The sequence below is a fragment of the Haliotis asinina genome, chromosome 3 (genome assembly GCF_037392515.1).
Source record: "Haliotis asinina isolate JCU_RB_2024 chromosome 3, JCU_Hal_asi_v2, whole genome shotgun sequence".
NCBI lineage: Eukaryota > Metazoa > Mollusca > Gastropoda > Lepetellida > Haliotidae > Haliotis > Haliotis asinina.
In genome coordinates this window covers 15883161-15899323 of record NC_090282.1, presented here as the reverse complement: position 1 = coordinate 15899323, position 16163 = coordinate 15883161, and the positions used below count along the sequence as shown (strand labels likewise).

The following is a 16163-nucleotide window of genomic DNA, read 5'->3' as shown; positions in this document are numbered from 1 at the left end:
GGTAAGTTCATTTCTGGGACTAAATGTTTGTCTATTATTTAGCCAGAGCCTTGCAAAATTGTCAGACTTGTAAAAGCACCTGAACACTAGTCAATATAGTGGCTTAAAATCTACAGAAAAATCATTTTTAGAGGCTTGTATGGTCTAGAGGGCTGTAACTGTATATCACCTCAGTGGAATGTGTATTGATACAACTGAGTTAGATAAAGGTACATTGGCCTCAACATTACTGAAGTTGTCTTTTTATCTGCAGTTAGAAATTGTTACAGATGTCCAAGATATTTTATGGATTTAGCATCTATATTTTTTCCCACTTAGTGTTTCGGAATCATTACAGATCCCCTCATCAGGTGAAATTACTGAAGTAATTATATACTGTTTATATGTATAGTTTATATGTTAATAAACATCTATGGGGCTGTTTCAAAATAGGATATACATTCTGTAATAATCTATAAAGAAAGATATAAACATAGTACATTGCACAGGTAGGAAGGTAGATTTGATATAGTTTCTTGATACTATCAGTAAACATTATTAAAAAATGTTCTTTTGACAGAGATGTAATACATCTTTTTATTATGACTGGGGGTTATTGGTAGAAGTAATTGTCCTCTTGATTTCATTATGAACGAGACCCTCTGATAAAAACATTTATAGAACTATGAACATCTTCATACATTTACCAGGTCATCTATCAAAAACTAGCATGAGAAAGGTAATTATGTATCCAAACAAACAGAATACATATGCGTGGTCATAATGTGTATTTTTTTGTCCTGGATTTGTGTGGTATGTGTGTTGCCAGGATGCACCAGCTGGTTGGCGTTCCCTGGTCTGCATTCCCAGGCCAACTCATACAGGCTCATACAGACAGATGTCTCCATCAGCTCTGATTTCTATTGGTCTCTGTCACTACCAATAGGTTCATTAAAGACACCCTGTCTCTTCCAATTGCTGGTTTCAAGCTGTGGTTGACAGCCACATGCTTCTGTTCAGGTTCTTTTGCCTGGGAGATCGTCAGGGGTGTTACAGAGAGAAGCCATTGAGACTGTAGGACTGGCTAATGTTGCTCACTGCAGGCTACAAGATCACACATTGTTTGAATCAATCATTAATACTCTCTTGTGAGACAGTTGTGAGAACTTTCAGAAAACACTTTGGTGAAAACATATGCCTGCAGATTTATTGAGGGTCCTGTATACACAATCCAGATATCTTTCTCTAAAGCCATTGAATGTTTACCCATAAATTATCTTTCAAATGGGGTGTAGATGGTTTCCTTTGCAAATTAAATTTTATTTTCACTTGGGTCATGCCCAACTCAAGGTAGCAATACATGCATTACTAAAATTGGGGCTGTGGGATAGCCTAGTGGTGAAAGTGTTCACTGGCCATGCTGAAGACCCAGGTTCGATTCCCCACATGGGCACAATGTGTAAAGCACATATCTAGTCTCCCCTGCCATGATATTGCAGAAATATTGATAAAAGTGGCATGAAATCAAACTCACTCACTAACATTAACTGAGACATGTCTCTATTTACCTTACAGCCGAGTTAATTTATCCTTGTCTAAAGCCTAAACATTTTGTATTTATTGTCTTGAGTCAGGGAGGCATGTTTTCATTCATTCTCTAGGATCTGGGAGACCAGCCTCAGCAGGCCTTGATAACCACAGGACAGCACTTGCCTGGTGACAGTAATAAATGTGTACAGTTCCCAATGTTCTGGTATACAATGCAATAGCTGTTCTTGATGAAGTGGTCCTGGCATTGCAGTTTTTTCTGTGGTATTTGTGCTATTTAAATATCAGGTATTTCTTTTAATGAAATTATGATGATAAGTGCTTGACACTCCACTCCACTCCACTCCACTCCACTCCACTCCACTCCACTCCACTCCACTCCACTCCACTCCACTCCACTCCACTACTGAGTCTAACAAAACCTAGTAGGAGGTCGCGTCAGGTAACCATTGAGATTGACCAATCAGAACACAGCTTACCAAATCATGAAATTGGACATTCCTTTGAACTGTTACCTTGAAAAGGATTGTACTCGAATGATTTTGAATGCTATTTTCCATGTGATCGCTACCGGGTAATGCACATGGAGCATGCTACAATACTGTCAACACTGTCAATTTTGTTGGCGATAGACATTGTATCAAAAGTTTTAGCCAGGCTGGTGTAGGTGCATTCTTGATATCTCCTGGGAATCGGAACATATACTCTGGAGGTACTGACGATACATCTACACCAGATATCGAGGGTGTAGATGTTCCACTGATCAGTTATGACAGATTTGTTCCCCTTCAACCGTGACTAAACAGAAGTCAGAAGTCCCTGTAATTGTTGGATTGTTGTCACAAAATGCCAATTAAGTAGTAGTATTTTTTATTTCAAGTGTTCAACCGATGATTCAGTCTATAAATAAGAAAGTCTAAATTCTCTGAACTAGAGGCAGCCAGTCAGGATGAATGACATTGTTTTTATCATAAAGTATAACAAGGAACTCATCTGTATTTGTAGATTCATATTACCGGTCCGAGATAGACTGTAGGATACAGAATAATCAGTGTATGTTGATGTGTATATCCCAACCTATCAAAACATCACAAACTTATGTTGAGTGCATTCCACACTGTCAGAAGTCTTTAGGAATATAGGCAAGAGTTTGGTGTTGTTGCATACCTTAAGATTCATGTTTGTTGTTTCCAGAGAGGAAGCGGATCTTGTGAGGGTAGTGAGATCCCTATCAGCGATTCAACAGAAGAATGAAGCAGTGCTGTCCAGACTAGAGAAGCAAGCATTGTCTGTTGTGACAGAAAAGTTTCCATGGTTGCCTAAAAACAACACATTACCAAATTATTTTCTGAACAGTGGTTCTCAAACAGACAATTATTACAAATACAGAGATGCAAATATAGCATTTATTCACTATCCGAGGGCAGGGGGATACAGAGTTATTGAATGTTTAAGAGAAATGTCTTTTAAGAAACATATCGCAATGTCGCCGCTTATGACAAGTAAAAATCGACTCTTATGGGAACGAGGTGAGGACAATTTGGAGAAATTCCGACATCGGTTGAAATTTCATTCTGGGAGATATGTATTTGGAGTATGTGAAAAGGTTGACAGCCCTTGTTCCTACTTTCTTCTTCTACGAGAACCTATGCAGCAAGCAATATCTAGTTACAAATATTGCAAAGAGACTTATGAAGATGAAATATGCCAAGGATTTAATGCCAATAAAATGACATTACGAGAATGGATTTTAAACCAGGGAAGTGTCCTGTTTCATCAGCTGATGTTGAATATCAACTTCTGTGCCAGTGATAGTACATTTAACTTCAACTTTACTCTTCCTGAAGGTTTCCAGTTTGAAAAGAAAGATATGCCTTGTTGGATGAACCAAAAAATATTCCTGGATAAATTATCATCCACTGATTTGTCTCATGCTGTTAACTACATAATCAGCCATTTACAGAGTTGGTTTGCTGTAGTTGGGTTGCTGCATGACCCACAAGGCTCACTGGAAGCGTTTGAAAAGGTTTACAAACTGCCATTCACAAAATGCAAACATTTTGATAGGAAGGAGACATTATCAGAGTCTCATCATGGCAGTTTTGATAATAGTGCCAACAGTGTTTACCAAAGACAGTCTGATATTTATGATGAAAATGACCCTTACACACTATCAGATGATGTGTATGTGAGACAGGCTCTATCAGCTGACTATAGAATATACAAAGCCGCTCTTAAGATATATCATATGCAAAAACAAACATTATCAAACAGGATATGGAGATGAGTTATTTCAAGAATTTTATTGGCTCAGGACTAAGTGCTAAATATTCACATAATTGCTAAGTAGTGCTACCAGTTTCCTCCCAATGTAAGGACTGCTATGTTGGCTTTAAATTTGACTTAAGCTTCTTTTCCACAGTCAAACCTGAAAGCAATTATCAGAAATATTTATGACATTACAAAGCTAAGAATGAAAAATTGAAATAATGTTTCCTTGGCAAGAAATTGTAAAACACATATCTTTATTTCATGTGTTAGAGTGTGGTCCCAGGTGTCAGAATCTTCTTCTCTGTCATAATACGAAAACAGTGAGTTCATTCTGAGTTCCTTGTCTATTATGGATGATGCCAGATTAGTTGCTCTCTCAAGAACATATTAGTCAATCTGGGGAAAGCCATAAGGAAGCACTGATATAGTAATCCTCAAGTGAAGCAAGTGAAGAAACTGGTACAGAACAATGTACATACTGTGATAATTTAATTTTTCTTGTATTAAATTTGTTACATAATTCAGTTGTGTTTGTTTTTGTTTCCAACCTTCCAGGTAAGAGATACTTCTGACAAGAAGGAACTGATAAGGCGATCATTTTGTAGCTGCTTGCCAGGGAGGAAAAACATTTACAAATGACACAGTTATACAGAAAAGATAATTGTTTGATTGGTGTTTTAGAAGAGGGAAAAACAATGCTAGGGATAGTTAACTTCTTCATGGCAATGAGAGTGAGGTTTCGGCATAGGTATTAACACTGTTATTAAGCAAGTGATATAACAATTTGAAACATGGAAAATATGTATGTTACTGCTTGCTGATTGTATATGCTGTTAACAAGGTTGATGTACATTGGATATGTGAAAGTGATTTGAGCAGGGAGCGATTGATTGTGATGGGAGTGGAGTTTATACAGTTGGTGACTTGGTGTACAGTGAGATAATGAGAGAGATGAAATAGCCTTTGCCAGGATTTATAGTGGTTTTGAAGCATTAGATATTTATATGGCTTCAAGGAGTTTCCTAATCTTGTAGTCTGCTCAGTTCATTTCCAAGATATTGATGCTGCTATAGGATGTCATGGCTTGTGTGTGGTCAGCTATCCCATATTTGAGTAATTTTTCTGGACTGAGGTTTTATGTTCTTTAATTTGTGGGTGGGGGTTGGACTGTCACCTATATGGTAGACTACTCCCGAGGGGTCATGTTTTGGTGGTGGTGGTGGTGGTTTGCATGCGACTTGGAGTGAGTTTGGTTTTACACTGCTTGTAGCAATATTCCAGCGATATCACGGCAGGGGACACCAGAAAAAGGACCTCACACATTGTACCCACGTGGGGAATTGAACCCGGGTCTTCAGCGTGACGAGCAAACACTTTAACCACTAGGCTACCCCACCGCCCGTGCGGCTTGGAGGAGGTTCTGGATGGATTTGCCTTTTTGGAACGGAATGTCTACGACAGCTTCCTGCTGAAGGAGTCATCTGATCTGGTGGCTGAATGCTGGTACATACAGTATAGTATGAAGGGTGCTGATTGCCGACAGGAAGGTTTATCTCTTGGTTTGAGTGTGGATCTGATGATGTTGTAAACTAACTTCTAGGGGTACTGGTACATCTTCAAAAATACCTCTCAATGAAGTTAACGGCATTGTAGAAGTTGGTCACTCAAAAAATGAAACATACAACTTTATGGATACCTTTCTTCATCTGGTTGTATTCACATTTGGCTTGATAATGATGTGAGAACCTGCTGCACAATGTCGCTCCGCTATAAATAAGGAGTTACCTTCCATAAAGTTGTATGTTTCATGCAGGGAATGGTTTCAATGACACGTCACAGAACAGCTACAATAAAACATGGCCTACACACTTTCAGCCTCCAGTCTAAACGGGCGTCAACGAATGGGGATTTTGAGGCGAAATCCTTCCCTTATGTTCATACGAGTTATTTGAATGTGGGCAGAGTGTTGGAAACATTGACTGGCTTCACTAATTGTGTCCTTGAAGTCCGAACTGCATGTTAGAAGAACAAGCTGCAGACGATGAGTGGTGAATACAAGGTGTGACTTTTCTGACTGAGTTAAGGACCTAATCAGAATGTGTCAATACAAGAAAAGGGGCACCAGGTTGTGCCACTGCTGATTGTCTCTCTTGAACACTGTTGTCTGTATCATCACACATGCTTTCAGTTTGTGTTGTCCAGACTGTGATTGCTTTTCAGTGCCACGCTCAGAAACATTTCAGCTACAATGACAACAATTAAGTATGGACCAGATAAACTAATTATTTACATCATGAACATCGATTGATGCATTTTTGAGTGAGAATAGATTTATGTCACATGATGACTGAAGCTTGAATGTACCACAAATATACGCCGAATAAATTTAGAATGTCCAGAATGCTCTTCAAATGAGTCTTGAGGTCATCAACACACTGCCAAATCGCATAAGACATGGCCACAACATCAAAGAGCGATTGGAAGTTGCATTCTTACAAAGTTTGAAGAAATTGTTACGTTTGACATTCTCCCTCGAATACGAAAATTTTGAAATAATTTTTTCATTCTGATTCTCTTTGATTCATTTCATTTCAAAATGAGTGTGAAGGAGCCTTTAGGAAAGCATCGGCTGCTAAATATCAGTTACCACATACCTTGCATGGTAGGAAATGATTTCGGTCTTTTTATTTTCAAACAACACCTTTATTATATAGTAAGCAATATGATCTGGTGAAATATACATAAAATCAATTCCAGTAAATTCCAATTCCTGTGTCTAGGTACTCACTCACTCACCCATTATGCTCTTCATCATTTTCAACTTTACACATTACACCTGCTCCATGTGAATGTGTTGGAGAATTTGTTTACTGTACAATTGTGTCACACAATTTTCTTGAAGTGAAAGCTTCCGTCATTAAGCACCAATTCAAGGCATTATAAATTTAGGATGACAAAATATTTATGTAGATCCTTTCAACTCCAGCAAACAGTGTTTGGCTACATCAACTTAAAAAAGAAAAGAAAGGCAAGTCAAAAATAAGGAAATGTATTAAACATATTTAAGTGTAGATAAGACGATTGGGCATGAACACAGATGAAGGAAATTCGATACATAGATGAAGTGACGATGGTGACGTTTACAGAACAGTCGATCACGTTCGTCCCATAGATCGGGTTCAGATCAGATTATTTTCAAGACCAGGGAAGGACATATACGTTTGCATTAGCGCTGTAGGCACCTGTTTCAGGGGCTGTGTGGGTTATAGTGTTGACATAAGTCCCCTTGGACAAGTCATTGTCGCTGTCAGTATGGTCGTGTCAGGACAGTCCAACATTTGGTTGATATACTCGAATATCCACTTCTTTCAGACGATCTCTGATGGTTTGGTCGAAATAAAGACCGGGCACCTGTCCTTCAGTGTCCGCCACTGTACCAAAATCAGTGAGTTGATGAAACACCTGAATAAATCTGAACCGGAGTGGTTACTCTTGGTCTCGGTTTGAATTATTTTAAAGTGAGTTTATCGACGTTGTGGTGACGTTGAAGTGTCCTGTGACGACAGGTTAGGAACTGGGCATCCAAACGTTTATGACGAGCGTTTACAATCACTTTTTGAGATGCCTTTGAGTGCAATGTACAAAAACCATGACATTGTTAAAGGAATTCAAACATAGGAATCGTCTTAACGACGATTGCTTCCAAAGAGTATATCACAATAAACTTCTGAAAACGCCTGTGCGTTTCTTTTCTTGAAGAGTATCGTAAAACCCTCGACATTATGATTTCAAAAGCTATTGCTAAAGCATAATATAAAAATTAAAACACTCACTGGGTCTCAGTTGTCCTGACACCACTTGAGTTACCTGTTTCACACGGCCTGAGTAGATGACATGCAGACTTATGTACTGATCTTTGGCGACATTTCCATTGTCTGCACTGTGTGAACCCTAGATTATGTTACTGCTGCGAAGTAGCGGGTCTACCATGCAAGCGTCGTGGTACACAGAGTTAAAACGGTTTTGTGTGACATGAATATTATTTAATGACATGTTAGTCAGACATGATACACACTTATAACAAATTATTAGCTATTTCAACTGCTGAGAGAAATGAGAGATTATATGATAATTATTCAGTGTACAATGAAATGTGTGTATTTTATGTGCGCTTCTCTTACAATTTAATTTACTCTTTATTATACTCTTAAAAAAAGTAGGGGAACTGTACTTACAATGTACGATTGTCGAAAATGGGAGATATATGGGATTGAAACAATGTTGATACAATAATAATGGATGTTTTGAGAATGCATCACCACGTGGATTTCATTCAAAGCAAACCTGTTCGTTCAGTTATCCGCATTGTTAGGTGACTGGAGTAAGACATGAACATTTCAGGTTTACAATTTCCAGTCAGTAGTGAGTGAATTGATCCTGAAAATCCTGACCATGCGCAGATGCATGAAAATTGACGTTCCTCGATGGGTTTCTTTCTACCAGACTTCAAAGTTTAGGTTCCCCTACTTTTTTTAAGAGTATATATTTGCAATACCCTCTGCAATTAGTATACAAGATATTACGATATAACAAATAACTTGTGCTTTAAGGGGTGACAAAATATAGGACCGTTTAATGTTGAAGAGGGTTAAGGAAAACCACAGTGCAATGTCTATGCCTACATTCTCATTCAAATCCAAGCAGGTACAACGAGATGCGTCAAGAGGTTGCTTAACGAGTTAAAGATCTGGTTTTAATGAAATGGATAATCAAGCAGCCGTGGCCATATCAATTTCCTAGGCTCCGGCACCAGATATGGGTGTAACGGACCAATATGATTGTTTACACAAATGTAAAACTTGAAACGCCCGATTTTCTTTCCGTTGCGATTTATCGATGTTCTCCACAGACAAATGAGGAAATACCATATGCATGGCATGATCGTCCTCATGCTCCCTGAGTTCCCATCCGTGCCAGAGCATACTGATATTCGATACTGATTGTTTGTCCACCCCAGACCCCCAACTCAGCAATATCCCTCCTTTATGATATCACTCATCCTGATCTCCACGGGGTTCGATACAGTTTTACACAATGACTTTATGAGCCATGGCACGACAGAAAAGCCGGAAGAAAAGAATCCACAATGTGACACCAAAATTACATTTAAGGGGTAAAAGTCTCGGAAAAGTGTGTCGTTACCGCGTATGTCAGGCTACCACGTTATATTATGCTCTTGTCAGTACGTGTGGATTCCGAATACAAACGTAGGTTCCCAGAAACCAATGCCTGTACATTGAAGCGACTAAATGTATGGTCATGATCTGGCTTGGTGACTTCGTTGATGGCGTAGAATGAACCGCATGCTTAATCACCGGATCGTATGATCCCAGCAGGACAATACTTACAGATGGTCGTCATACAAATGGGCGAAAACAACAGAAAAAATGAACCTAGCGATTGCTTCCAAATTATTCGTTTCTTTCATGGACGAACCCACATGACAAATCTGAAAATACAATTCTACAAAATGGTGTCGAACTCATATTTCACTGGTATCATTCTAGGACAGTGAAGGTTAGGTGAGTTGTCGCCCTTGTTTAGCTGTTTACCTCTTCATTTTGGGAATACTTGTAATAGATTTCCACGAGTGCTTCATGCCATAGTAACGAATACAGTGCATGTTCATTAAAGTGTACATTCCGCTTATCAAAAGCAATGTATGGTCAATAGATAACACATTATTATATGGGCACCGCCCTAAGGGAAGCGATGGACAGTGGGTTCTGATACATCCTGTTTGAGTACTAGGATGTAACGCAATACTCTACTAAAGATAATTTCATTTCAACAGGGGTAACTGATGTGAATATTCAGTAGCTATCAGCATAGTTTTAGTTCAAAACAGAATAATGTGCAATAATTTAGCGATATTCTCCGACATATTTCCACAAGCGTAGTCTATTTAACAGGGCCCCGTTTCACAAAAATCTCGTAAGCCTAAGATCTAGTAACCTTCCTGGTAGCACTCGTCCCTCCTATGCTGTAACATAGGGAGTTACGAATGCTACGAGAAAAGCTACGAGATCTTAGGCTTACGAGGGTTTTGTGAAACGGGTCCCAGTATTACAGCAAACGGTTATTATCTCCCTTGGACACGTACAGATGCGACGATCATGGGTTCGAGCCCTTCAGTCGATCCGATAATGTTTCTTGGTAAGTCACCAACATGCAGGTGCCCGTTCTTTGTAATAATGTGGAATCATAATTAATGTGAGCCAAGGAAGTTAGAGCTCTCATCCAGCATAGAGTAACACACAGTATCATAACTCAGTTAAACTCTTTTGAAGGCTGTCTTAAACGGGGGTCGTTAACTCATTCAGTACAAACGACAACCCATATTCCATTTGCAAATAGGTAAATGAAGCATAAGTATACTGAAAAAATCATGCCGTCACCTTTCTGACAAAATAAAAACCGAGTAAAAGTCCTTCCGGAATCATTAAACAGGCCCATCTTTTTTCCAATGATTTTATACTTTAGTATTGTACCTACTGCTCCAAAGATTATTTCCTGATGTCATAACACTGTTTACGCTGGACAAGAATCATGAATGGACTACCAAATCGCACAAGAGTGGTCATTAAGCCCAGGGGTAGATCATGGAAGTAATCTCTGCTACGTTAGTGAACATCTTCAGAGATATAAACTTTTCATAAGGTGTATGGTTTGAAATTAGAAAAAAAGCCGTATAAAGACAAACTGTAAAGTCTTTTCGCAAACACCCGTGAAGATGCGTGTTAGGACTGGCCTTACAGTAACAAGTGCATGCCATAAGAGGCGACTAACGGGTTCGGATGGTCTTGTAGGCTCGTTTCTTTCAACTGGTTGACACATGTCACCGTAGATCGATGCTCATTCTGTTGATCACTGGATTGTCTGGTTCAGGCTCAGTTATTTACAGATCGCCACCATATAACTGGAATATTCGTGAGTGTGGCATAAATAACATACCAGCCAACCAACAATATTTTCTTATTTGCCATCAAATATCATGCGTCCCTTCAGTGCGGGAGCTCTACCGTTATACAGTGCTATTGCCTCCCTTGAGTTACTCTCTCGTTCCCTCATCAAGCCTTGATTCTGCAAGGTTGGGTCTGTCACGAGACGAAGACGAAAGTAAAGACGATTTTGGAATCATTCGTCTTGGTACTTTAACAAGTACATACAAATCTGAAGTAATGAGATCCAAAGATCTAAGAACTCTGGTTGGACTGTTTTTGATTTCCAGCTTTGGCAAATCGGAGGTATGTCTCTCGGGTTTGTGAGCGAAAACTGTATCAATGTCTGAGCATTCGGGCTTCAATACTCATCAGCCGTCATTCTGGTTATTTCACTATATCGGAACTACACTAGGAAAGAGTTCCGCCCGTACCCCACCTTCCCCGGTGTAATATTCCAACACTGAAATAAGTGCATTGATTGTTTTTTATACTTGTTCTAGTTCATTGAATGTATATTAATGGCGAGTTCTGCATGTCTACAGAGACCATAAAAAACTATTATATGGTCTCTGATGTCTAGAATGGTTTTGGTGTATATTGTTCAGGTACACACTTAAAACATCAAAACGAAAAAAATCAAACGACATGTTACTATACTATTACCTAAATTATCCTGTTTTATTTTGCAACTGGTCAGAAACTGAAAATAGCATACAAATGGCCTTAGTCTAGTTTATGTTTTAATATTGCTAAAACAAAATCCCAAACACCTCCTTGCCTACTCATGCAGGAATACCCTTCCATTCCTGTATTCAGACTTGAGGGGTAAGCTGGTAACCTAGTGGTTAAACCATTTGCTTGTTACACTGAACACCCGGGGTTGATTCCAAACATAGGTACAATGTCTCAAGCCCATTTCTGGCATAATCGCAGGTGATTTTGTTCAAAAGCATGTTCTTGAAAGAATGCCCTGTGACACTGGCATAGCAACAAGGTCATCAAGCTCAGCGAGTGCGTTTAACCTCCGCTCACTGATGTTTTATCTCAACCAGCCATGTCATTACAGAAACTCAGCGATGTTGCCAGTTTCCAGTAGTAGTTCCGGGTTGATGCGCAATTTTTTGCAAGCACCAGTTTTAAATATTTTTTTCTTTTTTGACTAATATGCTCATATTTCTTTGTATTAAGAGGTGCTGAGGTGTTATTTTTTGTGCATTTATATATTTTGTATTTTTGAAATTTAGTAAGACTGACTTACATTGGTCACATTGTGCCATGTTTTATTTTTTGCAGTTTTGGTCATTTAAAATAATCTAAATATATTTTATGTTTCGGTTTCAAACGTAACTGTTTGGATCAAATGAATTATAACTGTAAACTAACATACATATATATCTTTGTCATTCAGTAATTTGCACAATTACAAGGAAATATTTATTTTTCAAAGCGGTAAGAATTCATTACACTGGATACGTCAGCCATTTTCGTGCCAGTTCGGTGATCGTATTCTATTTATTAGAATTGTTCCTAGGGTTAGGGGTTAGGGTAAGGGACCTAATCCAATATAATAGGTAAATGTACGAGTACCAAAGAAAAACGGGAGACCAAAAATGTCTAAAGTTAAATAAACGATGAAATGGTTTAATGTCGAAATTTTGGGTGGATGGAAATCGGCCTCCAGCAACTTTCACCTCTAGATCTACATATTTTCAATAATGATTCGAAGTCTAACTCACCCTCGTGCCATCACCAAACATGCCCATGTCTCACTCATTCCTTACATTATCTTTACTGTGTTCCCTACAACACTTTTCTGTCTTGAAAGCACGCAATGATTTTTATACAAGCACGTCATTCATGCATGCACCGTGAAATCAGCGTCTGACGCCTGATGTCAACAACCGTTTTCAGTTCGAACCATATCGGCTTATTCAACACAACAGGGTATCATGTAGATTACGGAATAGGACGATCATGCCAAATGATATCGGGACCATTCGGCAACCGTCAGTAGATTGAAAGCATGAGGCACCAAGTCTACCCATAATCTTCGTAATTGTCCACAACCAATTCCACTCTTTCTGTGACGTCACAGGAATGACTAGGTAAATTTGCACATTGTGCAACAATGTGGACGTAGCTCAGTCTGTTAGCTGTTGGGCTAACAATCCGAAGGTCGCGGGTTCATGTCCGACGGGTTCTCACAAACTGGTTGCCTGTCTCACAGACGTGACCTACGGCTGGGAACGTCCTCACGAGAAATTGTGGTGCTGAATTCTAAAGGTGCTCCCTAAAACCAGTGTACAACTACACTCACTCACTCACAAAATGCTAATAACAAACTTTTTTTGTACTTCAGCAATAACAAAGGTCAAACTGAAAAGAGGTAACTATGGCAACATCATGTCTGGTCAAGTCGTGGAGGCTGGTTAGTTCTGCATTATTGAGGCACACTGATCCTACTGTCATGTTGCAGCGCATCGATCCTGCTGCCATGTTGTGGCACATAGATAATTCAGTTTTGAGGCCAAAGATGCTGTCCACATACAAAGATGCAACAACAGAGGACACGAGTCACCAAGTGTTCTCCGCTACAGACCGCATCCCAAAACGTTTTGATGCAGAGATACAGAAGGTGATGCAGGAACATTCTGATAAAATCGATGGCTTTGCTACCATTATGCAATGTCCAAGAGGTATTGTGGAATCATTGATCCAAGCAGACACTCGACTGGTGACAAGTTTCACCTATGAACAGATCAGTGTTAAGATGCAAATGTTCTTAGACTTTGGATTCAGCCCAGAAGAAATCTCCACCTACCCAGCAGCCTTTTGTAGAAGTTACAGTGATTCAAAGAGGAGGTTGGTGGAAATGGAAACTGTACGAAAATATCATTTTTCATTGAGAATGTTGTATGTTTCTGATCATGAATTCAGGAAAAGAATGGCTTTATATCGAAATGAGCTTTCTATTCTAGGTGATCATCCAAGTAAGGGTCACTTTGTAGCCTGGAAGTTAAATTGTGACTTCACAGATGTGCTGGACATGATTGACAAGGGACACACTCACTTGATGACACGTCCCCCTTCAGCAATTGATAAACTTGTTGACATGATCCTAGAGTATGGTTTTACAACGGAACAGATCAGAGAGTCACCACAAGTTCTGATTGCTAGTCTCAAGCTAGCAAGACAAAGATTTGCACTGGTCCAAGAAAACGGTGTGTTGAACAAAATGTCTTTACTTACAATATTGGGATCAAATGTATCACAGTTTCGGGTCTCACTTCGTACTTGGATGTTAGAGCTGGCTTATCTGGATGGGTGTGAAGATTGCGGCTGTGTTTTAAGGAAGAGACTTGATATTGATGAAGACACTCTTAAGACTATGCATATACGGGCAACCAAGCTGAAATATTTAAGAGCAAGGAAGATTCAACCTTGCCTTGATATTTTGTTGAAGGAAATGGAGCTAGACCCCCAAGACATTGTGAAGCAGCCAGTGGTGCTGTACTTCAGCCCTGACAGACTGCTCCGACGGAAGGTAATCCTGGAAAAAGCTGGGGTAGAGGGCAGCTGGAACAGACTCAATGCATTATGTCTCAGTGAAGTCAAATTTGAAAGAAAATATAAAGATTACATTAAATGTGGACAGACTGTGACAAAAGAATAAATTACTTTTGTGTAATACGTTCGTTTTTTTTATATTGTGCTCTCAGTTACGTCTGTTTCCAAAGGTGGTATGTAGTTATGTTCTTTTTCATTTAAAAAATATATATATTTCACGTGTGGTCTAATAGTCACTAACAAGATGCCAGATTATTTAATAGTCCAAGACGTAATGTGTACATCACTACATGAGACGACCAATCGTCTCTTGTTTGCGAGACGGTGCGCTCCACGGTACTAACTGAAGCGCTTCCCCCCAATTGATTCAATCACCGTGGAACCACCACAATTGGGTGTGAACACGATGCAGGGTAATTAAATCGTCCCGTAAAATCCCCAATGGTGGTGGGGTACTTGACAGTCGTGAATGACGGAAGACTGTCTCGCGTACACATTACGTCCTCTACTGATTAATTACATAGGAACCACACAAATATTTCATGCACTACTTCTGGGATGTAGCATTTTGATTCTGATGTGAGAATGCCAGTTATATTTAATAGTGTACAGTCCGGACCGGACAGTCGGCGTTAGTCCGGACCCCGACAATCCGATTTATGTATACGTTCGTGTGTTCTTGTCTCAGTATGTCAAAGGGAAGTAACTCTCCTGAAGTGGTGTTTGCTTCAGTAGTCCGTATGTTTCACTATCCGAACGTTTTTGATGAAAAACAGAAGTGTTCGGATTATATTGACTTTATTTTGTTTGTATAAATCTTCAGTAAGTCTATCAGATGAATCAAATGACAGGTTTGTGAATCATTAAAGAGATGGTCAGACTAGTTATATGGTATGTAAGAGGGATGGTAAAGCTAGTTATATGACTGGTTAGAGAGATGGTCTGGCTAGTTATAATGCAGGTAAGAGAGATGGTTAGGCTAGTTATATGACTGGTTAGAGAGATGGTCAGGCTAGTTATAATGCAGGTAAGAGAGATGGTTAGGCTAGTTATATGACTGCTTAGAGAGATGGTCAGGCTAGTTATAATGCAGGTAAGAGAGATGGTTAGGCTAGTTATAATGCAGGTAAGAGATGGTCAGGCTAGTTAAATGACTGGTTAGAGAGATGGTCAGGCTAGTTATAATGCAGGTAAGAGAGATGGTCAGACTAGTTATAATGCAGGTAAGAGAGATGGTTAGGCTAGTTAAATGACTGGTTAGAGAGATGGTCAGGCTAGTTATAATGCAGGTAAGAGAGATGGTTAGGCTAGTTATATGACTGGTTAGAGAGATGGTCAGGCTAGTTATAATGCAGGTAAGAGAGATGGTTAGGCTAGTTATAATGCAGGTAAGAGATGGTCAGGCTAGTTAAATGACTGGTTAGAGAGATGGTCAGGCTAGTTATAATGCAGGTAAGAGAGATGGTCAGGCTAGTTATAATGCAGGTAAGAGAGATGGTTAGGCTAGTTAAATGACTGGTTAGAGAGATGGTCAGGCTAGTTATAATGCAGGTAAGAGAGATGGTTAGGCTAGTTAAATGACTGGTTAGAGAGATGGTCAGGCTAGTTATAATGCAGGTAAGAGAGATGGTCAGGCTAGTTAAATGACTGGTTAGAGAGATGGTCAGGCTAGTTATAATGCAGGTAAGAGAGATGGTCAGGCTAGTTATAATGCAGGTAAGAGAGATGGTTAGGCTGGTTATAATGCAAGTATGAGAGATGGTCAGGCTAGTTAAATGACTGGTTAGAGAGATG

General features: G+C 39.3%; 2 protein-coding genes across 2 annotated transcripts in view; both read left to right on the top strand.

Moving 5' to 3' along the window:
• Positions 1-4322, top strand: part of LOC137279258 (uncharacterized) — a 29767-nt gene extending 25445 nt beyond the window's left edge. The window contains exon 3 of the mRNA XM_067811761.1: positions 2722-4322. Coding sequence (XP_067667862.1) covers positions 2722-3814 — 1093 coding nt within the window. The 3' untranslated portion in view covers positions 3815-4322. The remainder of the gene's footprint in view (positions 1-2721) is intronic.
• A 6597-nt stretch (positions 4323-10919) lies between these two features.
• LOC137279257 (uncharacterized) lies at positions 10920-14490 on the top strand. The gene is made up of 2 exons (XM_067811760.1): positions 10920-11105; positions 13162-14490. Exon 2 carries the CDS (start codon positions 13195-13197, stop codon positions 14473-14475), a length of 1281 nt encoding a protein of 426 aa, XP_067667861.1. The 5' UTR covers positions 10920-11105; positions 13162-13194; the 3' UTR covers positions 14476-14490.
• The last annotated feature ends 1673 nt before the right edge of the window (positions 14491-16163 follow it).

Excerpts from the sequence above, each read along its gene's own strand:
- LOC137279257 (XM_067811760.1), top strand. The coding sequence starts at position 13,195 with ATGGCAACATCATGTCTGGTCAAGTCGTGGAGGCTGGTTAGTTCTGCA.